This window comes from Rhinopithecus roxellana, chromosome 10, assembly GCF_007565055.1.
Source record: "Rhinopithecus roxellana isolate Shanxi Qingling chromosome 10, ASM756505v1, whole genome shotgun sequence".
Lineage (NCBI taxonomy): Eukaryota > Metazoa > Chordata > Mammalia > Primates > Cercopithecidae > Rhinopithecus > Rhinopithecus roxellana.
In genome coordinates this window covers 40,198,549-40,224,563 of record NC_044558.1, presented here as the reverse complement: position 1 = coordinate 40,224,563, position 26,015 = coordinate 40,198,549, and the positions used below count along the sequence as shown (strand labels likewise).

At 39.9% G+C, this 26,015-nt stretch overlaps 1 protein-coding gene across 2 annotated transcripts in view; it reads right to left on the bottom strand.

Moving 5' to 3' along the window:
- The window catches only part of PTPRB (protein tyrosine phosphatase receptor type B), a 133,174-nt gene that overhangs the window by 85,219 nt on the left and 21,940 nt on the right, over positions 1-26,015 (bottom strand). Inside the window, exons 1-4 of one of the 2 annotated variants that reach the window (XM_010358714.2) lie at positions 16,128-16,753; positions 15,434-15,707; positions 1,729-2,007; positions 170-427 (exon numbers count right to left, since the gene is read on the bottom strand). In XM_010358714.2, coding sequence (XP_010357016.2) covers positions 170-427; positions 1,729-2,007; positions 15,434-15,707; positions 16,128-16,181 — 865 coding nt within the window. In that variant the 5' untranslated portion in view covers positions 16,182-16,753. Of the gene's footprint in view, positions 1-169; positions 428-1,728; positions 2,008-15,433; positions 15,708-16,127; positions 16,754-26,015 lie in introns of those variants that run through there. The other variant, XM_010358716.2, reaches the window with a different exon arrangement.

The window sequence follows — 26,015 nt, the reverse complement described above, 5'->3', positions numbered from 1 at the left end:
AATAAAAGAGAATCCTTCTTTTTCTGAGTAGAGAAGTGGATATTGGTCTTCTATACCTTATAAGAATTTCCATTTGTCCTATATTACTGTTATTCAAATAATAAACTTGATTTATTAAACATCCCCTTGATTTTGCTTTATTTTTCTTCAGCTAGCTGGGGGAACTTACCTGTCCTGACTAGTTTCCACTTGTAGTTTTGCAGCCCTGCGGCCTCAGTCACAACAGTGAGGTTGTAGAGGTAGCCAGGGGTCAGCCCGTTAAAAGCATAAGAAGTAGCTTGTCTGTCCACAACACTGCCACGAACTAGGATCCCTTTATCCATTAGCATCAGCCGGTATCGGTCCACATTCCCAGAGCCATGGGACCAGGAAACCAGGAGAGAATTGGCTTTTGTGGAAATACCAATATCTTTCACTGGAGATGGCACTAGTGAGATAAAATGTATGTCCAAATGTCATTCATAATTCCCTTATAGGAGACATATACATTTAATTAGAAGTCACACATTCATCTTAACTTGGTAATAGCATTAATAAATAACAGGATTCTGGAAATTTCACTGGAACTTTGATTAGTGCTGTTTTCAAAGTCTGCAGCCTCAAGTTACATCATAATTTACTTGTCTATCTCCCCCACTTCATAGGTATTAAGGTAGCTTTTGCCAATAAAGTATATAACACTGCACAGCAGTAAGTAGAAAAGAAAGGAAAGAACTATAGAAGATGAAAAATGGAGAGGGAGATTTAAAAAAGAGAGAAAATGTGGCACATATACACCATGGAATACTAGGCAGCCATAAAAAAGGATGAGTTCATGTCCTTTGCAAGGACATGTATGAATCTGGAAACCATCATTCTTAGCAAACTAACACAGGAACAGAAAACCAAACACTGCATGTTTTCACTCATAAGTGGGAGCTGAACAATGAGAACACATGGACACAGGGAAGGGAACATCACACACTAGGACTTGTTGGGGGGTTGGGGGCATAGGGAAGGGATAGCATTAGGAAAAATACCTAATGTAGATGACGGGTTGATGGGTGCAGCAAACTACCATGGCATGTGTATACCTATGTGAGAAACCTGCACATTCTGCACATGTATCCCAGAACTTAAAGTATAAATATCCCAGAAATTAAAGTATAATTTTAAAAAAATTTAAAAAGAGAGAAAATGAGGGGAGAGCAAATGACATGAAAGACATGTACTTTATGGAAGGAGGTAGTGATGTGCCATGTATATCATAATATGTGGGTGCACAGATGGCTTATTCTTTACCTCATCGAAGAAACAAAGACTTGTTTCAAACATAGGAATATTTAGGAAACATTATGACTTGATGTTACGAGAAGAGTATATAAAGAATAAAAACATCTAAAAAATAAGTTTTATGGCACAAACTCAGAAAATGGGGCAGAAAGTCTTGTTGCTTTGATCTAAGTTAGAAGGGCCATTAGGGAGTATCTATTCCAAATTGGAGAAAACTCCAATTCCAGAGAAGTCCCATGACTTCTTCAAAACCATTCAGCAAGTTACCAGCATAGCCACGCATGCTATTTTCAGTCCAGTCTGTCCACTGTATCCCACAAGCTCCTTTTATAAATTTAACTAATTGCTAATTAATTAATTTTGCTCTGGAGTAGCAATCTTACTCCTATTCCTTGAATAAAGTATAACTTGAAAAGTATCCTATTAACTACTCAGCTATAAATAAACAGGTCTTACCTGTTGATCCATTGGTATAAACTGAAGAAGAACGTTTTCCTCCAGAAACAGCTGTAATGGTAATATTGTATTTACTACCAGCAGTGAGATTGAAAAAAGTGTATTTGTTCAATGAAGTACTTTCTTGAATTTGAACCCCCTGTATCTTTTGGTTATTTTCATCAAATAATTGCACCTCATAGGAGGTGACTTTTCCGGGAGAAGGAGTCCACCAAACGTGCAAGCTGGTTGAAGTAGTCTTCTCTTTACTGACTCCAAACCTAGCAGGAGGTAAAGGATCTGCAAGGCAAATACGGAAAAAAAAAAAAAAAAAAAGAACATGGCTTGAAGACCTTGAAGACGTTTGCAAATAACTGCTTATTTTACTGCAGTCCAGATTCATTTTTCTTAAAAATCTGTTATTTATGAAATAAATTGGCATTTTGCTTCACTTCCAAACCTACCCTTTCACTTTCTTAAAAAAAACAAAACAAAACATTTAACTACTAGTCATATGAATTCCTTTTTTTTTTTTTTTTTTTTTTGAGACGGAGTCTCGCTCTGTCGCCCGGGCTGGAGTGCAGTGGCGCGATCTCGGCTCACTGCAAGCTCCGCCTCCCGGGTTTATGCCATTCTCCTGCCTCAGCCTCCCGAGTAGCTGGGACTACAGGCGCCGCCACCTCGCCCTGCTAGATTTTTTTTTTTTGTATTTTTTAGTAGAGACGGAGTTTCACCGTGTTAGCCAGGATGGTCTCGATCTCCTGACCTCGTGATCCGCCCGTCTCGGCCTCCCAAAGTGCTGGGATTACAGGCTTGAGCCACCGCGCCCGGCCCATGAATTCCTTTTTCTACGAAAACTTTGTTGTTGTTGTTGTTAAGGTAGCTCTGATCTTGAAAGTCCAAGCAAAGTTATATTTTCTTTGGCTTGCAGTTTAGCAAATTTTTCAAACATTGACAAACATCCAGGTTATGCCTGGACAAATACTGAAGATCTCAACAGAAAATACAGATATTAAGAAATAATTTGAAATATACACTGAACTTCTTTCTAGGTTGTAGATTGTTGGTGTATAGTATACGCAACTTTGGGTGGTTTTTTAGATACTAGACAACCACAAAAGACACAGATCTGATTATAAACCTAGGATAAGTTTGCTTACCAAAATGGATTCTCCCACTAGCTGGGACTCCCTATATCCCAGGACTTTTTTTTTTTTTTTTTTAGATGGAGCCTTGCTCTTGTAGCACAGGCTGGAGTGTAGTGGCACGATCTCGGCTCACTGCAACCTCCGCTCCTGGGTTCAAGCGATTCTCCTGCCTCAGCCTCCCTAGTAGCTGGGATTACAGGCACATGCCACTGCGTCTGGCTAATTTTTTTTGTATTTTTAGTACAGACAGGGTTTCACCATGTTGGTCAGGCTCGTCTTGACCTCCTGACTTCAGGTGATCTGCCTGCCTCGGCCTCCCAAAGTGCTGGGATTAGAGGCATGAGCCACCGCACCTGGCCCCCTATATCCCTAGATTTTTAACATCTCAATTTTGGGGCACTTTGGTGCTGCCGGAGCACCCAGAGTAAGTGGGAATGGGCAAATCTTGCACCCAACTGTTCATCTTATTTCAACTCTCAAAGCCAAGGATCAGTTTGAGAAGTACTGCTTTGCCTGTGTTGAATCTCCACCGTTGAACTTGAATAGAATAAAATGCATATCTGGGTTAGGAACTAAGTCAATGATATTTAGTGAGCAGCCATTCTTTTGGTACAGCGGGGAGTAAAGTCTAAGAAATAAGGGGCTGCCCCTACCCTGAGTGCTGAGAGTAGAACTATTGTGAGACATCTTTAGGAGAAATTTTCAGAAACCCAACATGGCTCTTGGTCTAGAAAGTGGGATCAAGATATTGGAGACCAATATTGAAGGGTCAGGTCAGATATTACAATGGCATGGCTATAGAAACTTCACTACTTCCTGGTAGACCATGTTGTGTTCACAATATAACACCAGGAATTCTAGACCTTAATTAGAAAATATAACCTTCTTATATGTCTTAAGATGATGTTCACTTGCAATTAACATATAAAAAAGAAACAAGATAGCTTTACTCTATATTCAAAAGGCAGTTATAAACAGACAACTCATAAGACTATGTATGGCTGACCAATAGATACCACAGGCTTAATAGAGCCTATGAAATCTAATGTTTCTATGTTGTATGCTATGATTTATATAAGTACATCATACTGTAAAATTATATATGCCACATTTATAACATCAATAATTAATAATATAAATTTTAGCTGACAAGCAAGCTGAGGCAGCAGTAACTAAGACAAACATTAACAGAGTGCCCGAAACACAGGTGAGTTTGGAAGACAAGGTTGCATGGTTCAACCACAGCACAGCCCTTTGGTTCACCAGAAGAACATATGTTCTAGAGTTTGACAGCCTGGGCTTGAATTGGGCTCTCCTATTTGTAGCTGTGTGCTTTGGGCAATTCCTTAACCTCCCTGTGCCTCGGTTTCTTCATTTATGCAATCCTGATAATAAATAATATCTTTTTAGTAGAGTTGTTATGAAGATTAAATTGAGTATTATATAAAAAGTAGTTAGAACTGTGTCTGGCATGTAGTAAGTGCTCAATGTTAGCTGTTATTATTAGTCCTATAATTAGGTGAAAATATTGCCACAGAAGCAGTGAAATGTAATGGCAGACAGCATGAGCTTTGGAGTCAGAATTAAATTCAAATCTCAGCTCTGACAAAGTCATGAGATTTTGGGCAGCCTATTTAACCTGTCTAAGCCTCCACTTTCCTATCTGTCTGGGGAGTATAATAATAATACTTACATTCCAAGGCAGTTTTGAGAAGTAACAAGATATAGAAGATATAGAGGAGACTATGAGATTCTAATAGTCAGTGAAACTCAAGAACAATGCTGTCGTACCTGACTGAGATGACATACTTTTGCTGAAGTGGCATTTTAAGGACAAGGATGAGAGGGACAGCTACTTCCAGTGATAGTTCAAAAGGGATCAATACTGTCATCTACAAGTATTTTCAAGCCAGATAAAAATTTTAAAAAATAATGTTATGATCAGTAGAATCTAAACATATATAATCCACAAAATATGAGACATAGAAATAAATTTTAAGGTTGCGTGCCTAGAGGGTGAAGTTCAGAAATGCAGACTTTATCTAATCTTTCTGAGCCAGAAAACAAAACAGTCAATCCTTTGTACATCCGCTAGAACAAAGGAACAATGAGACTGGGAAGTGCCTGGGCTGCGAGAACCTGCACTGGAAACAAACACTTAAAACCCCATTTATACTGTGATAAAGCCCTTTGCTGGCAGTTGTCCACTATTGCTATGCATGCTGCAGAAACTAAATAGTTTTCAGACTCCCTTTAAATCTAAGCCCGATAAAAACTCTGATGGATTTAAAAAGTTTTCAGAATTGTATTAGGTACTTCTATCGGGGTGCACATTTCATATAATATGTCTGTGTGTGTTATGTATGTATTAAATATATGTGTGTGTGTATATATATATATATATATATATATATATATATATATATATACACACACACACAGAGACAGAGTTTTTAATGCTACTTGAAAATTTAGCCATGTACCTATAATCTTCTGATCATATGACAGATCATACATAATTAGGAAATCCTACTTGACTTTATATAATTTATGCAGATGTTTAAAGGCATCAATGCACAGATGTGTGCATTGATAGTCTCTGGTTTTTCCACTCATCACACTCATACATATAGTAACCAGTGAAGTATTACAAAATATGAGAATAATAAATCAAAAATAGTAAATCATAGATTTAGTCTTGATTAATATATCAATATTTATCATTAGCCATAAATTTAAAGCACTTTGTACTTCTTGGTTCCCAACAGACCTGAAATAAGGAACGACAAATGCATAGTCAAAATGAATAACAACAGTAAGTTCTATAGTATTCATTTAAATACTTGAATAAATCTACCAGCACCAGAAAGCCCCAGAGTTCCATAAGCAGGCTTGACGTCAACACAATTTTTCTGTTCTCAAAGGAAAAGGCAAAGTATGGCAAAATTCCTGAACCAAAATGAATTCTTTTTTTCTTTCTTTTTTTTAATGTGACTTAGGAAGCCAAGTGTGGTGATGTGTGCCCTTAGTTCCGGTTACTCAGGAGGCTGAGGCAGGAGGGTTGCTTGAGTCCAGGTTTGGAGGCTGTAGTGCGTCATAATAGTGCCTGTGAATAGCTACTGCACTCCAGCCTGGGCAACATAGAAAGACCCTGTCTTTTTTTTTTTTTTTTTTAATGTTATTTAAAACAAGAAAGAAAGCTATATTTATAGCACAAATAATATTTGCTTCTGAATTGTTTTTGTCACAGCATGGTCATTAAAACATTAGTATCTATTGATATAGAAATTTCTAGACTCTTTAGAATTAGAAATGATTGTACGTGCTATAGAAATAAATTCAACCTTATAACAAAGGGCAGCAAATCCATGGGTTGGTGCCAAAAGCTTTTCTTAAAGGCATAACAGCACTACATTACATCTGATAATTTACAACATGCTGCTTTCTCAGTTGGAATAGGGGCTCAGAGACATTAAATGACTCACTCATGTTGTATAGGAACCAGTAGTACAGTTGAGCTTCCAATACCTGTCTCTAAATTGTGTTTTCTTTCTATCACAACTTAGCTGTCCTAGTGTGGGAAATGATGTCATGAATTGCATATTCAGTGTAATGACAAAAATAAAAATTAATGTCTATGGAAAATGATAGGCATATTTACAGAATTTTTCAGAAGGTGGTTTGCTATTGTAGCATAGTCAAAATTAATAACAACAGTAATGACAGTTCGATCTAATTCTGTGATCATGAAAGTTCCTTTTTTGAAAATAATATTTTTCTTGCCCGTTCCCTTTTTTCCTTATTTATTGCCTTTACCTGGAGTCTCTTCATTTTGTGCTAGATTACTTCGAGAGTCTTCTAAGTGTCTTCCTTATTTTCTTTTGAGACAGGGCCTTGCTCTGGCACCCAGGCTGGAGTCCAGTGATGTGATCATGGCTCACTGCAGCCTCAATCTCCTGGGATCAAGTGATTATCCCACCTCAGCCTCCCAAGTAGCTGGGACCACAGGTGCACACCACCATGTCCAACTAATTTTTGTATTTTTTTTTGAGACAGAATCTAGCTCTGTTGCCGAGGCTGGAGTGCAGTGGCACAATCTCGGCTCACTGCAACCTCCGCCTCCTGGGTTCAAGTGATTCTCCTGCCTCAGCCTCCCAAGTAGCTGGAATTACAGGCGCCCACCACTATGCCCAGCTAATTTATATATTTTTAGTAGAGATGGGGTTTCATTGTGTTGGCCAGTCTGGTCTTGAACTCCTGACCTCGTGATCCGCCAGCCTCGGCCTTCCAAAGTCCTGGGATTACAAGCATAAGCCAGCACACCTAGCCTAATTTTTGTATTATTTTGTAAAGATAGGGTTTCACCATGTTGCCCCAGCTGGTCTCAAACTCCTGAGCTCACATGATCCTCCCACCTTAACCTCCCAAAGTGCTGGGTGGGATTGCATGCGTGAGCCACCACGCCCAGCCTCTTCCTTATTTTCTCTCTTTCCTCCATGATTGCCAAATAATCTCTTTGTACATCTGCCCCATCCATCATCCTCATTCCCCTTGAAGCATCAAAAATTTTTCCTGAATTTCTATTTCAGGATAAAGTCTAAGTTTCTTCCTAGGCACTCGAGTTCTTCTCAAACTGGATTTTATCCCTGCCTTCCAACCAAAGAACAGCATCTTTACAGAAATTGGGATACTAATCTAGTTACATATAAGGAGAGTGGTTAGGAAACTTGATTGGAACTGCATTTATGTAGCATTTTACATAAAATGGAGTAAACATCCACTATTCATGTGAAATAATTGGAGGATTACTTGTAAAAATCAGGGTGGGGATGGGGCAAAAAACCAAACCATCCTTTGGTGCAGGTTTTTGAAAATGAGAAGAAAAACAAAATAGAAAAGAATTGTGCACAACTCCAGTTACTTAAATACATTTCCAGAGAGGTAATTTCTTTTTCTTTGTTATTGTTGCTGTTTGACAATAGTCAGTTTTCTGGCTTACTTTAAAGATGATGCCTTATATTATGCTAATACATCAGGTTGCTGTGCATTTAATGTAACATCTGTATACACTAGATCTAAAATGAGACGAAGCTCACTTTTAGTGAATATTAGAGAACCATGTCAGCACTGAGGGCACCCAGACAACTTAACGAGACTAATGCACCCTCATCCCCATGATATTCTTCAGTAGTTTCAGCCCAATTCTTTAATATCAATAACTGAGGCTTTTTCAATATTATCTAAAATGCTATATACATGCAATATACAGAGAAGTCCCCTGGCCCCCTCTTCTAATCAGATTGCTATCCAAAGCCTTCTTATGTATAAATTCATGAGCTGTCACTTGATATGTACTTCCAAACCTGGACATGTAGGTATTAAGGCATTATTGTTAATGTTAGGTGTGATAATTATATTGTGGTTATCACCCAGAGATGTAGACTGAAATAATTACAAATGAAATGAAATAATCAGGACTTGGATTGTATCAAAATGATGCACAGTGGGGGAGCGGGTGGGGATATAGATGAAACAAGGTTGGTCATAAATTGGTAATTATTGAAGGGAGGTGATGAGTACATGGTAGTTCATTATACTATCTTTTTTACCTTTTTAGGTACTGAGTTTTTCCATATAAAAGGAAGAAAACACAGTATCAAAAACAAAAATCCCTGCAAACCTAGATATATACCTACTGTGTTCATTTTAGTTTCATATTATATGTTTAGGGGTATATATGCATCTTAATTTATATACATTCATACATATAGAATAGGGTTTGTTTCTCCTACAAAATCAGAAAAGTATAATATTATCTTTTGTTCCCAGGGGGATTCCAGCAAACTGGCATCTAGGAATGGAAGGCAAACATTTGTTTTTTGTTTGTTTTGTCATTCTGTCCAACAAATTAGATTTTATTTCTTCCTAGCTAATGTGTAAAATGCCATGCCTTCCAGCAGAAGTCAGATTAATAGAGAAATATTTCTAGGCACATAAAGGAAGACCAATTTCAGATAACTGGGCTGGTTCATTCCATATAGGTAGCTCAGTTTGACCTTAAAATTCCTGAAAAAATGGGGCCGGGTGCGGTGGCTCAAGCCTGTAATCCCAGCACTTTGGGAGGCCGAGACGGGTGGATCACGAGGTCAGGAGATCGAGACCATCTCTGGCTAACACGATGAAACCCCGTCTCTACTAAAAATACAAAAAGCTAGCTGGGCGAGGTGGCGGCGCCTGTAGTCCCAGCTACTCGGGAGGCTGAGGCAGGAGAATGGCGTGAACCCGGGAAGCGGAGCTTGCAGTGAGCTGAGATCTGGCCACTGCACTCCAGCCTGGGTGACAGAGCGAGACTCCGTCTCAAAAAAAAAAAAAAAAAAAAAAAAAAAAAAATTCCTGAAAAAATGGACTGTAAATAGCTGATTGCAAAATACTTTGAAGTCATCACCAAAAGTTCAACACAATCAAAGATCAATAGTGACTCACAATTGTTTCACACTAAAACATATTTAACCATTATTCCATTTTTGTGTAGGCTAAGTATATATATATTTAAAAGATTTTATGAGGTATTTGGTCCTCTTTAAAAGTTGACTTGAAAAATAATAAAATAACGTGGTAATTTGAAAACACTAATGCCAACTTACAAATAATATCCTTTTTGCAGAGTAGTGGAAAGAATACTGGAGTTGGAGCCAGTAAACAAGAGTTCAAGTTCTGACTCTATTGTATGTTAGCTGTGTGAATTTGTAAACATTGTCAGTTAATTCTTATGAAGACCAATCTCATCTCCAACCTGGAAATAATAATAGTAAACTCACTGCACACTTCATACGTGACAAAAACTTTTCTAGATTTGATGTTTGAACCAATGAAAACTTCATAACAACCCCATGAGTTATTATTATTATACAATCCCCATTTTGTAGGTTTGGAAACAGACCTGGAAGGGTTAAGTAACTTGACCAAAATAACATGGCTAGTAAGCGGTAGAGGCAGTCTGCCTTCAAAACTCAACTCTTAGTCTCTATGCAACCTACCCTTTCACTATATGCCCTCCACAGGGTTGCCATGAGAATAAAATTAAGCTATAGATGGTCAGTATAATATGTATTTTATACTGTTACCAATTAAACATAATATGTGGCAGTCTTTTATATGCTATAAAAGCACAAAGCAGGCTGGGCACAGAGGATCAAAACCAGCCTGAGCAACATAGGGAGACCCCATCTCTACAAATAATTTTTAAAAACTAGCTGGGCGTGGTGTTGGGTGCCTGTAGTTCCAGCTACTCAGGAGGCTGAAGCAGGAGAATTGCTGAGCCTAGGAGGCCAAGGCTGCAGTGAGCTGTGATTGTGCCACTGCACTCCAGCCTGGGCAACACAGCAAGATCCTGTCTGAAAAAAATTTAAAAAATAAAATAAATTTTTAAAGAAGCACAAAACAAATATGAGAGTACTCCTCTCTTCCAGGGAAAGATAAATACTCCTAGGCATTATAGATTTGATCATGCATTAAGAAGAATCGTATCAAAATCTTAACGCCAACAAATAATAGAAAAATTATGTCAATAGTTCTTGAACTTGTGTGCATCGATTCACTGTTATATTTGTTTAAAATGCAGATTCCCTCAGCTCTATTCCTTCTAAATTCTAATTCTTTCCAAGTGGGGTAGAAACCAAAAATATGTTTTCATTACCAGCTCTGCAAGATCTTTCAAATGCCAGTAACCTACAGATATTATTAAGAAATGATGGCTTATGTTTAAAACTATAAAAGTATTAGGGGATGAATTGTGTCCCCACCAAATTCATATGTTGAAATCCTAAACCCCAGTACCTCAGCATGTGACCATATGTGGAGATACGGCCTTTAAAGAGGTGATTAAGTTAAAATGGGGCCATTAGAGTGGGCCCTAAGCCAATATGACTAGTGTCCTTGTGAGAAGACATTAACAGACAGACAACAGAAACAGAGGGACCACTATGTGAGGACATGCAAGAAGGTGCCATCTGCAAGCCAAGGAGAGGCCTCAGAAGAAACTAAACCTGCAGACACCTTTGCCTTGGACTTCTAGCCTCCAAGATTGTGAGAAAATGAATTTCTGTTGTTTAAGCCACGCAGAGTCTGCGATATTTTGTTAAGGCACTCCTAATAAACCAATACAATAAGCAACATTTCAAAGTGGAAATAATAGTTGATATCGTGATTCAACAATTAAAGTTCCTAAAATGTTTTTTATTAAAGACAAATAAGTTAGTCATATTTAAATAATTAAAATCATCTGAGAGGTTTTGTTTTTTATTTTTCTAGGCTGATTAATAAGTAGCTGAAACTGATTTAACAAGAGGGAAAATGCTGTTAAAATATTATTTCTACAGGTAAAGTTATCTACCACTACACCTCTTCCCTGGGCTCTGTAATTTACCCATAATCCAATGAGAACAGACCATATTTTTAGTATACGTACATTCTCTCACTAAAATATTAATTTCATTCATTCACATCTACATACTTATCTGTATCTATATATTGGTCTATCTATCTATCTATATCTTCTACTCATCATCCATGCCCAGATCCACCATTCATCCATCTTTCCATTCATCCATCTATCCATCCATTTAATCAGTATTTAAGGAACACCTACTATGGATTAGATGCCATTTAAGTACTGAAAACCTACTTCTTATTGCCAGACAAATAAATGCTCCCTAAAATTTTCAAATGAAAACCGCAAAGTAGAAGTCACAAATTCAAATGTCTTTAGAATGCATTCAGGTAAGGAAATAAATGAACTGGTATTCCAGTGAATTGATGTCCAAAAGGAGAAGCCACAAGTCAGCTCTAGGGAGTTTCAGGCACAGTTTTGCCAAATCTTCCAAAATTTTAAGAGAATCCATACATTTGGGTTTTAATGTGAATTTTCAATTTTTAATGCTGGTGAAATAATCTGCATATTTTCGCAAACACTACGTGAGCCAAACACAACACAGCTATTATTTAGACATCTAGATATCTCTAGAGGCCGCCAGTTTGCAACCTCTGCTCTGGACTCTGAGTACAGTCTTCAAAAGTGCCAAGTTTAAGAAGAGCTCTACAAGAAGTAACAACAACAAAAAAAAGCCAACTTATTCCATATCTGGTATGTTCATTGTCTGATTTCTGGTGAGTTCACACTAAATAATTTGGCTTTCAAAGGATATTCTTGTTGCATTGACCATTTAATGACCAAATAAACCTGAGAATTACCAAATATCTTGTCCTCTATGGTTATAAAAGCATGGCATACATGAGGCAGACTAAAGTCCTCATGCAGAAAAGATGAGACAAAACTCTGTCGCCACTTTCATCATAACCATCTCTCACCTCTGCACGAGACAACAAGGTCAGGAACCACTTTTTGTTAGTCATCTTTATAAGCTTACTAATCACTACCTGCCATAGTTCCCTGCAGTATTATGTTTGATACATGTGCACTGAACTGGGTTTAAATCTATTATGTTCTTCGATTCTGATTTTAAATCTGGAATGGAAAATGACTATTGCTAAAATATTGCCCATTTAATTAAATTTTGTTTATTCTTGGCCAGGCGCGGTGGCTCATGCCTGTAATCCCAGCACTTTGAGAGGCCGAGGCGGGCGGATCACGAGGTCAGGAGATCAAGACCATCCTGGCTAACACGGTGAAACTCCGTCTCTACTAAAAATACAAAAAATGAGCTGGGCGTGGTGGCGTGTGCCTGTAGTCCCAGCTGCTAGGGAGGCTGAGGCAGGAGAATGGCATGAACCTGGGGGCAGGAGCTTGCAGTGAGCCAAGATCGTGCCACTGCACTCCAGCCTGGGCGACAGAGTGAGACCCCATCTCAAAAAAATAAAAAAAAATAAAAATTATCTTTAAGGTCATGTCTACATGGCTTGAAAATAATAAGCTATTTTAGACAGTTTTTCAGGAAAAATAATCAGGCAAGTCACACTTGGAATGATATAGAGATCATTTAAGCAACTACTATACCTCTATCCAAATCATGTCGTGCTCTCATTCTATTTTGTTTTAGACTGATAAGACAGGCACAATAGAATAAAGAAAGCACAGATATTTTCAATGACTTTTTTGTTTGAAGTTTGTCTGAGTCTGAATATTATACTAGTTGGCATTGCTTTAATAACAGTAAAATATGATTTATGCATCTCATCTCTATAGCTCAGCAATCAACATAGGGGAATACTACTACTTTGTATTAACTAAGTGAACAATTCACATATATCCTTAAAATGTAGAAAGAACTACTGACAAATACAACCAACTAAAAAATTCCTCCTTGAAACAATTTTTAAAATATCTTAATTAAAAAAGTAATTTTAATCTAAACAACCATCATACAAATAAGTGTGGGAAATTTATCATTATGCAAATACCGCCTGCAACTTTCATGCTTCACATTTATCACAAAGCTCATAATATCTGTAGACAAGTAAAGTGTGTCTCTTTAAGAAAAATGGCGAGAACCCCGAATGCTAGCACATTGTGGATGCTAATGAAGTCTTGTTTTACTCAACATGGTCAATAAAATGCAAGTATTTCTTACATTTCAGAAATGCCTCTGGACTTGAAACACCTACTTGCATAATTAAACTCAAAGCCTATTCTAACTAGTAACACCCACAGTGAGTCCTTTTCCATTACTGTTTCTCCAAAAAGTAAATCCTCTGGTTTAAACAACCATATTCTGGCTTCTTAAAGGTCTTAATCTTTTCTCCAACAAACTTCTGAAAGCTCAGCCTGCTTTTACAAATTGCTCTGCTCCACTGAACACATACACTAGTTGGCCAGAGGCCTTTCCAAATGTAATTAACACATCTGTAAGTTCTATGTTATGTATTTCACAGTATTAGCAATATGAGTATTTATAAGAACTATCCTGTAATATTAAGAAACCAACAACATTTGGACTAAAAACCCAGCCTTTCAACTTTTGTAAAATGTTCTAATTATGTGGTCTATTTCAGGCTCTCCGATTTCATATTAGAAACCACCAGATTCATTTTTCTTTTCTTTCTTTCTTTTTTTTTTTAGACAGAGTATCCTCTGTTGCCCAGGCTGGAGTGCAGTGGAACATCTGGCCTCTCTGCCTCCCAGGTTCAAGCAATTCTCTGCCTCAGCCTCCCAAGTAGCTGGGATTACAGGCCCCTGCCACCATGCCCGGCTAATTTATTTATTTATTTATTTGTTTTATTTTTAGTAGAGACGCAGTTTTGCTATGTTGGCCAGGGTGGTCTTGAACTCCTGACCTCAAGATCCACCTGCCATGGCCTCCCAAAGTGCTGCGATTACAGGCATGAGCCACTGTGCCTGGTCAGAGAAACCACCAGATTCTTAACAAGTGATTTTTCTTTTCAACTTAAGTTGCTGCAAATCTCAGATATTATCCAAAAGTTTCATCTGAAGTAAGTTAAGTGATGTAATGGGGCACTTTGATTTTTTTCTTTGAAAAAATAAGATAATTAATATCTAGCTGACTTACTACATGAGCCCAGTTAAATTCTCCGAAACTCCTGCACCTGGCTTTAGAGCTGAAACTTCTAACACCTCTTTAAAGAACTGCAGCAAAAGAAATGATCCTGTTTCAGGTTGAAATGTGAAAGAACAGTAAGGGCAACACACTTCTAAATTTGACTTTAAAATTTTTAACTTAAATTTGAATTTCTGGATGAAAGCAAGTATTCACTGTTGCAACAAATAGAGATAATGAAGACTAATGAATTCAGAAAACATGAAAATTGTTAAAGAATTTAGAGCACGTCTGAGGGTAGCTCTGAGGATTAAATGAGGTAATGTACATGACAGTCCATACCTAAGTGTCGAGCACTTGGTAAGAACTTGAACTTGAATGACCCAGTCTAACACTCCCATTTTACAGATAAGAAAACTGAGGCAAGAAAGGCAAACTCTGAACATATCCACATGGAGGGATTCAGCAAAAGTGTAAGGAAAATAATTGCTGTAAAGTAATCAAAGGACATTCTCTGATACTATGCTGTTTGGGTTATTACTCAAGAGATACAAAACAATTTTCATATCCTCATTTCATGAGACTTTTCTAATTTTCCCTGATGAATGGCTTCATTCTATTCCTGCAGATTTTATGTACAGTTCTAAAAGTAAAACTAAGTTGAGGAAAGGCATATCCCTAAAATTGTACTTTTATTATTTATTCTAAAAACATTTACTGAAAATTATTCCCGGGTTTGACAATTTAATGCAATGGAAGCGTAAACCACATCACTTTAACAAATTCCCTCCACAGCCCCAAGTTTCTCTTTGCTGACCACCCCGCACCCCACCCCAACCCTTTCAGTGGCTAGTTGGCTGTTTTCAGCACTAAGGGAGTCTCTGAAAGTCCACCAAGCTGCTTCTGGCTAGATCTGAGGAAACCAGACATTTCTGTCAATATTTATCTTCACAGGTATTTTTTACCTTCATTTTTTGTATCCCTGGAACTCAAATGAAACACCAGCTTGAAAAGGCAGGGCCCAACCCCCAGTAGCTTGGCCATCCAATTGCACCTGTCATCCTTTACCTGTTTGTAAGACCACAGTTCTCTCTTCTCCATCCAGAGAAACAATCCTGAAGTTATAGATGGTTCCTGCTTGTAAATCTTGTAGGTTACATCCGTATGTGGTGTTGTCTAACCGAAAGGGAGGGCACGACGCGGCCCCCAGGGTATCACTGCTATAGGTGAGGTTAAAGTTACAGGGTGAGCCCAAAATTCTCCACTGGATAGAAACGGAATGGCTGGAGGCCTTGGACTCCGCCAGGGTGAAGTTACATCTCTCTGGCTCCGCCAGTCCAGTCTGCAAAGGAATCAGACACAACAGTTTAAGTCCAAGGTCTGGACTGCCCAGGGACGTGTCCACAGCAAGATCCTCAAGCTGCCCTTTCCCTTCTACTTATCCTTTGTCCCTAGCCTCAGCTAGTCCCTTTGCCCTCCGGCCAGAGAAAAGGCTTGCGGGGGAGGTGGATGGCAACTTTCTCCCTAGCTGCTGTCCCTTGAGAGCAGCTGGAGAGAGAAGGTGGCTTTTTGCTTTGACAGCAGGATAAGCTGTCATTCTGGGTTGGGGGCTCACCAGAGGATCATTCTTCCCAAGGCAGAAGAAGAAATTTTGCCACCTCCCTCTCCAAAACACAACCTGATAGACGAGAAAGTGGAGTGGGAATTTGATTTTCGGCGGGGAGGGGGCGCATCAGCTCTGACCCCTTCTCGGGCCACTCACCTGCAGCAGGCTCAGTGCGATCCACAAGGCCAACCCGGCTCCATGGCTCAGCATTGCGCTCAGTAGTTAAGATCCAGACGAGACCGAGGGGGTTGGACTTGGGGCGACCCGAGGGCTGGGGCTGGGGGTCACCTGTTGCGCGCGCTCAGCGCGCCCCACGGGCGCAGAGCGCTTCCCTCGGGCCTGGCGACGTGCAGGGGACACTGCGGCCACCGCTGCTGCTGCTGCTCCTGCCGCCCCGGGCGGGCTGCGGACGCGAGAGGCGGTGGGGACAGGGAGCGAGCCGCCCTTCCCACGCTGCCATTCTGACCCGCGCTGCCTCGCCCCAGCCCCGTCCGCTGACTTCCGCAATCAAAAGGCAATTTCCTCGTCTCCCGGCAAAGGAACAATGCGCCCGCGAGGGAGGGAGCCCCGAGGAGCCAACGCCTGAGGCTGCCAAGGGGCCCGATGTGGGCCAAGCTGCCCCCGCTGCCCCGCGCCGCTACCTTCCCGCCTAGGGGTCCGGTCCAGCTCTGCCGGGCTCTGCCTCCTCCTACTCCTGGACTCTCCCTTTTCCCCACTCTGTGGTCCTCGACCCAGTCGCCTTAGCCACAATTAGTGCTTGCTCCCTCTCACTTTCCAGGCCCCCACCCCCGCCCCCTTCCTCCCTCCACACCCAGAGTCTCCCCCTCCCTATCTTCCTTCCTATCTTCCTCATCTGCTTTCTCCGGGACCGCTTTTCCCAGGATTAAACTTGACCGCAGCATATTTCCCCAGGTCGCCTGCACTCTTTCCTGAAGCCTTTTATTAGAGTGCTTTTGCCCTTTTCACTTCAAAGCATTCATTTGTCCCGGTGGCATCCCCTGACACTAGCAAGAGAAAAAGACCCCAAAAGGATTGTCAGCTTGACCATTCTTTTCTCCCAATCACTTTCCCTTTTCTCTTGTATAGGTTTGTATCCTCCCTAAATCTTATGGAAATAGTGCTAACGACAAATATAATCATTACCAAATGTTCAACCCACAGTGAACAGTTTTATCATCTAGTAGTTAAAGCCGTTTCATCCCTAATTGTCCAACCAAAAGAAGAAAGCCATGTAAACTCTCATTTGTGAAAACTACTGTCAATAGTCAGCTCTCCACAAGTTAAAAAAAAAAAAAAAAAGGCATTTACTCAATGTTCAGCACTAACTGTATGCCCTTTAGCAACTGCGTCAGTCCCCAAACGTGTATCTGAAAACTGATTTCAGAAAAGTTCCCAATAACTAAAGAACGAAAATATTTAATTGTACATAAGTGACAACAGCAAAATATTGCAACAAGTTTTATGATTTTTGATTGCTTTTTTGGAGTACCATCCCTAACAACTGCCAGAAGAAATGAGATTCCACATTCTAATTTTTAAATCAGTGGGAAGGATGGCATATTCCTTTCTTTTTCAAATAGGCTATAGATAAAGCTATGTGATTGTCTACTGTATCTATTGTGTCTACTTTGAGGAAAGTTAAAACAAGAAAAAAAGAAAAAAGTGAAAATTGTTTCAATTCTATTTATTTATTTACTTTTGAGTCAGAGTCTTACACTGTCACCCAGGTTGGAGTGCAGTGACACGATTTCAGCTCACTGCAACCTCTGCCTCCTGGGTTCAAGCAATTCTTGAACCTCAGCCTCCCGTGTAGCTGGGTTTACAGGTGTGTGCCACCACACCCAGCTTTTTTTTTTTTTTTTTTTTTTTTTTTTTTTTGTATTTTTAATAGCGACAGGGTTTCACCATGTTGACCAGGCTGGCCTCGAACTCCTGACCTCAAGTGATCAACCTGCCTCGGCCTCCCAAAGTGCTGGAATTACAGGCGTGAGCCACCGTGCCCGGCCTGTTTCAATTCTTTTAGAAAACATGCTTTTAAAAATACTTGTTAATGAAAAAATGAAGTTTCTTCCCCTCGAGAGATTCTATGGACTTTTAATCTACAGCCAGACCAAAGATCTCAAATCCTTTCAAGTTAATAAACACTCAAAGAAGGTCAAACCTAGAACATCTGTGTATTTCTGGGAACAAAAAAAAACTTCCTATTTCTCTGCCTAGGTCACCTGCAGAGTAAAGAACTTTATACTCTGTATTTTGTGCCCAAGTTCAGTGGCTCTGCAGAGCCTGGCATACCTGTCAGCCTCATCAGTGGCAGGGGTCCCCTCCTGCTCTCCACAGATACTGAAAGCCTTCTTACAGACTCTGGCTGCCCTCAACCTTTACAGGAGTCTTTTCCCTGTTTTATTCCTTTGCAACATTATGTTTTTCTTCTCTTGCTGTATTCAGATAACAATGTGGTTTCCTCACCTGTAACACTGGAGTAATACCTACTCTAAATACACCACACAGCTATTATGAATAAATAATATCACACCTACATTACAGTACCTTTGCAAACTTTAATGTGCTATACAAGTGTCACTTTGCCTAGTAATATACTCATCTTTCTATCTGTCCTTTCCATTGGGGTTTTAAATATTCTCACAGGTTAGCCCTCAGATTTGGGATCTTCCCACTTAAATACGTTAAATACCCTTCTGTCATTTGTGGAAGTCTTCAATATATCCTATCTCCTCCAAGCTTTCCCAAACACTTTTCAAAAACCATGCTACATGTCACTAACATACTGTTATTACCCTATCAGTTACTTTTAAAGCTACATTTCATTTTCAATATACCTTTTAACAATCTAGCTGGGCGCGGTGGCTCAAGCCTGTAATCCCAGCACTATGGGAGGCCGAGACGGGCGGATCACGAGGTCAGGAGATGGAGACCATCCTGGCGAACACGGTGAAACCCCGTCTCTATTAAAAAATACAAAAAACTAGCCGGGCGAGGTGGCGGGCGCCTGTAGTCCCAGCTACTTGGGAGGCAGGAGAATGGCGTAGACCCGGGAGGCGGAGCTTGCGGTGAGCTGAGATCCGGCCACTGCACTCCAGCCCGGGTGACAGAGCAAGCCTCCGTCTCAAAAAAAAAAAAAAGAAAAAAATCTTTCCTTATCATGAAAGCAAATGTACCAAAAAGGCAAAATCTGAGGAGTACAAATTAAAGAGGGCAATAAGAAAATATTATCACCATAACAGTTTAGATGCTTCCAAATTCTATGCTATTAATAGTGATCTGTACCAAATATGCATCTCCACTGAAACAAAATTAATTTTAAAAGTATATAAAAAATTAAGAAACAGAAAAAACAGTGATCTGCTAATAATGTCCTTAGGAATAGGAATTAGGAAAAATAGAAATGATTAAATACAATTAATTTCTTTTTGACCTATCAAAGAGGGACATGCACATTTAGAATCATATGTCTTTTATCTATTTTATTACCTTCAATGTTTATGACGAATCATAGCAATACATGAAGGAAAGGACCAATAGTCATAGGCATCTCTTTTTCAAAGGTGTATAACTATTACTTCTTTTTTTGGAGAACCTTAAGGCTGACAGCAGAGCTCCCAACTGATTAGTGAGTCCTAAATAACCCATAAAAATGAACATACTATGAAACAAGAGGAAGAGTTTAAACTCAGGCTTTTAGCGATTACATTTTTCCTTTTAAAAGGACATAATTTAACATGAGAAATTCGAGAAAACTATAATAGATTCAAGGAAGTACAAGACTGAGAAAAGCTTCTAGATATCATCTTTTCTATGAGGAGTTTATTTGAAACTACTGGACAAAGTACAAATAAATTGGTTCGTTTTGGTTTTTGTTCTCATCTTTGTTTGGAATTTCTCAACTTCTCTTGAGCCTACTTGTACTACATCAGGACGGTATTTGAATTAGAAGTTGCATTCCAGAAATTTGGAATCAGCCACTCTGTAGCATTTCAGGGGACAAGCTTTTCTCCTTGCCACCAGGAAACCTTTCCCAGACTACATGGGAAGGGTGGGGCTGCTTTTGATTAGACATGAGTGAACAAACAGCTGTCTTAAAAAAAAAAAAGTCATAGCCATTTAAAAACATCATTAATTGGCTGGGTACGGTGGCTCACACCTGTAATCATAGCACTTTGGGAGGCTGAGGCAGGTAGATCACTTGAGTCCGGGAGTTTGAGACCAGGCTGGATAAGACAGAGAAACCCTGTCTCTACAAAAAATAGAAAAATTAGCGCTGGGTGCGGTGGTGTGTGCCCGTAATCCCAGCTACTCAGGAGGCTGCAGCAGGATTGCTTAACCTCAGGAGGCAGAGGTTGCAGTGAACCCAGATTGTGCCACTGCACTCCAGCCTGGGTAACAGTGAAAACCCTGTCTCAAAAAATATATATTGATTATGAATTCATGGCTAAAAGCACGAATCTTGTCACATTATGAACACAGATGTTGAATAATATAATGGATCATCAGGGGGTCTGTGAGCCACTGTTTGAGAACCATTACTTTGGACAGGGGTTTGAACTGGACATGGGGATGAGGGGCCAGTGGTGTTGGATGGATGAGGGGAAGGCAGAGTAGACTGGTTAAGCTAATCCACACTTCCCTCACCCATGACCTAAACGATCATGGTCCTTACCCTGGCCCCTCATTACCTTGCCTCTACCCATTTCTTTCCTCCCTCCTGCTTGCCTCCTATTCTCCACTTGCTTGGGTCTGATAATTCATTTACTTTCATTCAACGAACACTGACTAGCCACCTATTGTGTGCCAGGCTCTGGTATAGGTTTTGGAGGCTCTGCTCCCCCTCCCCTGCCTGTGGAACTGACTTGCTCTAGAGCCCTTGTGCCTGTCACTTTCTCTTCTTCAGCCACTCCTCCCCAGGCTCTCTGCTTGGCAATCTTTCTCTCGTCCTTTGGGTTTCAGCTTAAACACACCTCTAAGGGGCCAGTCCCTTTCTGATCTCACAAGGAAAAATTATCTCTTTATTATTCTTCATCTCAGTGGCCATTTGTTTAATTCAGAACAATGACTCTTGGTAATAATCTAATTATTTATGTATTTGTGTGCTGTCTGCCTTTCCTGGTCATATGGAGGATTCTGTTAGAGCAGAATCTTTGTCTGTCCTGCTTTTCTTGCACAGGGATTGGCATAGAGTCTCAACCAACATTTGTTGAATCTTCATGTCAACTTAGTAAATATTGATACACGAATAAATATCCCAAACAAGTCCTTCTAAACATGGTCCTGCTGGACCATGTTTAGCATGAATGTTTAGAATCTTAAATCCTACCCTGGAAGGGAAGAGCAGAAAGAGAAGAGAAAAAAGAGGGAAGAACAAAGGAATGAAAAAGAAGAAAAGATTGATTCTGAAGACAAAGAGAAAAAGGTGGGGAAAGTGAAGAATGAGAGGGAAGATGAAAGGAGGACAAGGAGAAGGAGGAGGGAGGAGTACCCATTAGAACAGTAGTTCTCAAAGTGTAGCTCTCAAATTATCATTATCTGAGAACTTGCTAGAAATGTAAACTTACCGGCCTCACCACAGACCTAGGAATCAGAAATGCTGGGGATGGAGCTCAGTAATGGAGCCCTCTGCATTTTAATAGGCCCTCCAGTACTAGTTCATGAGAAGGAGCTATTCAAATTCTGAACAAAGGTCTCAGATTATACCCTAAACCCTGTACTCGATATCATTTTACATTCGGGAGAGTTAATGAGATCTTGGTTTTAAATTTTTTTCGTAAATTTTACTGAGTTCTTTGCTTATAAAAAAACTACACAGATGACTTAGAAGGACAATTTTAGAATGTATTATTTAAGTGAATTGGTGAACCTTTATAATATATAATATGCATATTTTGATATATATAACTCCTCATTAAAAACTAAGTGAGATCGCGCCACTGCACTCCAGCCTGGGCGACAGAGTGAGATTCCATCTCAAAAAAAAAAAAAAAAAAAAATTAACTGTGAATACTTGAGCAAAAAGGATCAACCTGTAGCAAACTTAATACATGTTAGACAAAAGGCCAGTTTGATACCTTTCCTCCTAGGAGGTTATGTTATGCAAATCTCACTACAGGCTTTCCCCTAGATATTTATTAGAAGAAAGCATAGCAATCAGGGAAATGTGTCAATTAAAAACAACTACAAGATGACAAATCCTTTTCTGAGTTTTACTTCGAATGGGCTCAATAGTAAATTCTGGTAAAAGGGAATACAATTTTAACCTGCAGCAGGTGTCATGCATTTAAAAAGAGATGCATTAAAATGTAGAGAAATGTTATTTTGATAAGTAGTTTAAAACCAAAAACCATGACCATCCTATTTTGTGCTTAGAGAGACAGTCTGAGATACTTATTTTTCAAGGACTTTTTCTAGCTAAATTTCCTAGATCATAGGTGTCCAGGAAAATGGGAATAATAGAAGCATTAGGAGAGGGCAGTTGCAAGGATTAAATGAGAAGGTACATGTCACATGTATAGTCCAGTTCCTGTCTAAAGGGCTCAATAAATATTAAGTTCTATGATTATTAATAGTAATAATATTCTATGAATAACATTAAAATAAATAATGGGCCGGGCGCGGTGGCTCAAGCCTGTAATCCCAGCACTTTGGGAGGCCGAGACGGGCGGATCACAAGGTCAGGAGATCGAGACCATCCTGGCTAACACGGTGAAACCCTGTCTCTACTAAAATACAAAAAACTAGCCGGGCGAGGTGGCAGGCGCCTGTAGTCCCAGCTACTCGGGAGGCTGAGGCAGGAGAATGGCGTAAACCCGGAAGGCAGAGCTTGCAGTGAGCTGAGATCCAGCCACTGCACTCCAGCCTGGGCGACAGAGCGAGACTCCGTCTCAAAAAATAAATAAATAAATAAATAAATAAATAAATAAATAAATAAATAAATAATGAATGCTGAGCACTCAGTAAAATTAGAATGACAAAGTTCATGGCTGAGAACTCCTCTTTCTGAGAACATCCAAATGACAATAAATTATCATTGCCTCCAATCTCGTACCTAAAATCACACCCAAGAAACTTCAGTAGATCAACACTCAAAGACATTTAACAGCTGCTCAGTCTGTTGGACCAGCCAAGATTTTTTAAAATACTGCAAGGGAGGGGTGGGAGTGCCAGTTACATCTCTAACAGCAGGCTCCACTGTCTCTCTAGAACACATCTCTAAGGTTTCCTGGTATTTTTTTTTTTCCCACACCCATTTATCAGCCTCTTCCCCTCCCCTACTTTTTATTTTGTTTTAATATGAAGGAAATGGGCTTTACATAGCTTTTGTTATAGCTTTGTAACTACAAACAGTCAAATAACTTACAACCAGATGTGAGTCCAAGTGAGCCACTCTTTCACTCAGGCACTTCTCCTGCATCTTCTTTCACACCACAGTTCCTGCCACCCCACCCTTGGAAGGAGGCTACTCCCAGATGAACCCAGTTGAGGCAGTAATGCTTGCAATGGGGCAGTCTGTATGGGTGTAGCTGCTGTACGCTATGGATTTAGGAACTAGCAAACATTTATTATCAAACCCTAGGATAGTAGACAAAGCATGGCTTATGATAACATTGGCTTTAAAGAAAAGGAAACAACGGTCACCCACAGAAATTATGGTGGAGGGAATAGGTTGCGTATATCCTGAATTAAGTGTGCAATCTCAATAAAGTTATCAAATTCAGGAAATTCAAAATGGATGTAATACTTAAATCCACAGTCTATATTTCAATTTTGTCAATGATCTCAATAATATCCTTTTTTTGCTTGTTTTCTCTCTAGATCCAGTCCCCAGGATCCTGCATTACATTTAGTTGTCAGTGTCTTACACTTCTTTTTAAATTTTTAAAATTATTTATTTTATAGAGATGGGATCTCCCCATGTTGCCCAGGCTAGTCTCAAACTCCTGGGCTCCTGTGATCCTCCTGCCTCACCCTCCCAAAGTGCTAGTATTACAGGTGTGAGCCATTGCACCTGGCCTCTTAATCTTCTTTAATGTGGAACAATTCCTCAGTCTTTTAAAATGACCATTCTGACATTGGCCTTTTCGAATGATACAGGTTGGTTATTTCCATAGCATCTTCCTCCATCTGAATATGTCTGATGTCCTTGTGATGAGATTTAGGTTGTATATCCCCAACAACACTTCCTCCCTTTTTCTGCTTTAGTGTTTTTCTTAACAGGCTGATTATTCAGTTATTCTCCAATGGATTGCAAACCTGATTGCACATTAGAACCACTCTGGCAGATTTTCACACTACAGGTGCTGAGGTCTTACTTCAGTAAATCCTGGTACAGGTCTGAGGTGGAATCTTAGAATGTGTATCGTTCAAAAGCTTCCCAGGTGATTCTGATGTATGTATAACCAACGGTAAGCACCACAAGCTTCCGCTCTCAATCAGCATGTCCTGGCTTCTCTTTTGATCTCCTTTTGCTTTCCCATTGCCATTCTCTGTCCCCACTGCATCAACTCTCATCTAATGTAGAACTCATCTGCCCAGGGAGACCAATGTGCCAGAGAAATACCGTCAGGTTAAAGGGCCCATTTCAATGCATGTGTTCTGTTCATGGTTGTATTTTATGTGCATATGATTATACAGTCATCCCCCTGTATGGGGGTGGAGTGACTCCAGGACCCTTAAGTATAACCAAATCTCCACATACTCAAGTTAAGTAGTTGGCCTTGCAAAACCTGCATATACAAAAGTCCATCCTCTGTATACCTGAGTATACCTCTGTATACCAAATTCCACCAATAATGTATTTTCCATTTGCATTTGGTTGAAAGGAAGCCCCGTACAAGAGGACCCGCACAGTTCAAAACCATGTTGTTCAAGGGTTAACTGTATATGTTCACAAAATAGCAATGTGGTCTTTTTGTGCACAAAATGGAAACCAATGCAAATCACCCGTCACTAAAAGAAAATGAAACAGAATAAAAATCCTTGAGATTGTCAGGCTGGTGGGGTCCAGTGAATTGTAGACCATCTTTATGCTATTGGCACATGGTAATCCACTTTAACTGGCAAATTAAGAAAACTGTAGTCCATGTTAGAATTAGGCTTGAATGATTTTAATTATAATTTAAGGTCTTTAGAAACATATCCTCCCCACAATATGTTACTCCCCAAGTGGCCTTTTTTGTAGCGTCAGTCTCAGAGTCTGTTTATATTGTATCCATTCACACTAGTCAATCCAGGAGTCATGATGAGTGATCAGAGGATGGTTTGCTTCCCCACCCCCTCCTACTTCTTTGCCCTCCTGCCTCCAGGCATTTGCCTCGGTGAAGGGGAATTTTTTTCCCATCTTTAGTTCTGGCCACAGAACAGTGGTGGGGTGTCTCCCCTGCATAATTTAAGTGACCCAATATAGGAGGTAACCCCAGACTTGCAGGGGGTGGAGGGAAGTGGGGTGTTTTCTGCATTTGCCTCCTCATTTATTTGGAGACTCACACTGGGCTGTGATCTCTTTGAAGGCCAAATAGAAGGAAACACAAAACTGTGAAAGCCCAGACCAGTACCACAATGGCTATTCATGAACTGAGGAAATGCAATCCTTCTCCCAGGCCAGAGCGAGGGTGGGTGGGCAGGGAAAGATTTAGAGATATTTAGTAGTATCAGAACCAGCCAGTAACATTTCTAATGCATGTACAGCATTTTATCCCTGTCAAAGTATTTTCACATAATATGTTGACTCATCTGCTTTTTACCACCCTGTGAAGAAGGCAAGGTAGGAATGATGAAACAGAAACAAGGAGAAGCTAGTATTAATAGCTAAAACTATTGAATATTTATCATGTGTAGTCAGTGTTCTTCTTTGTTTTTTGTTTGTTTGTTTGTTTGTTTTGAAACAGGGTCTCATTCTGTCATCCAGGCTGGAGTGCAGTGGGATGATCACAGTTCACTGCAGCCCTGGCCTCCTGGGCTCAAGTGATCCTTCCGCCTTATCCCTCCCAGTAGCTGGGATCACAGGCATGAACTACTATGTCTGGGTAGTTTTTTTTT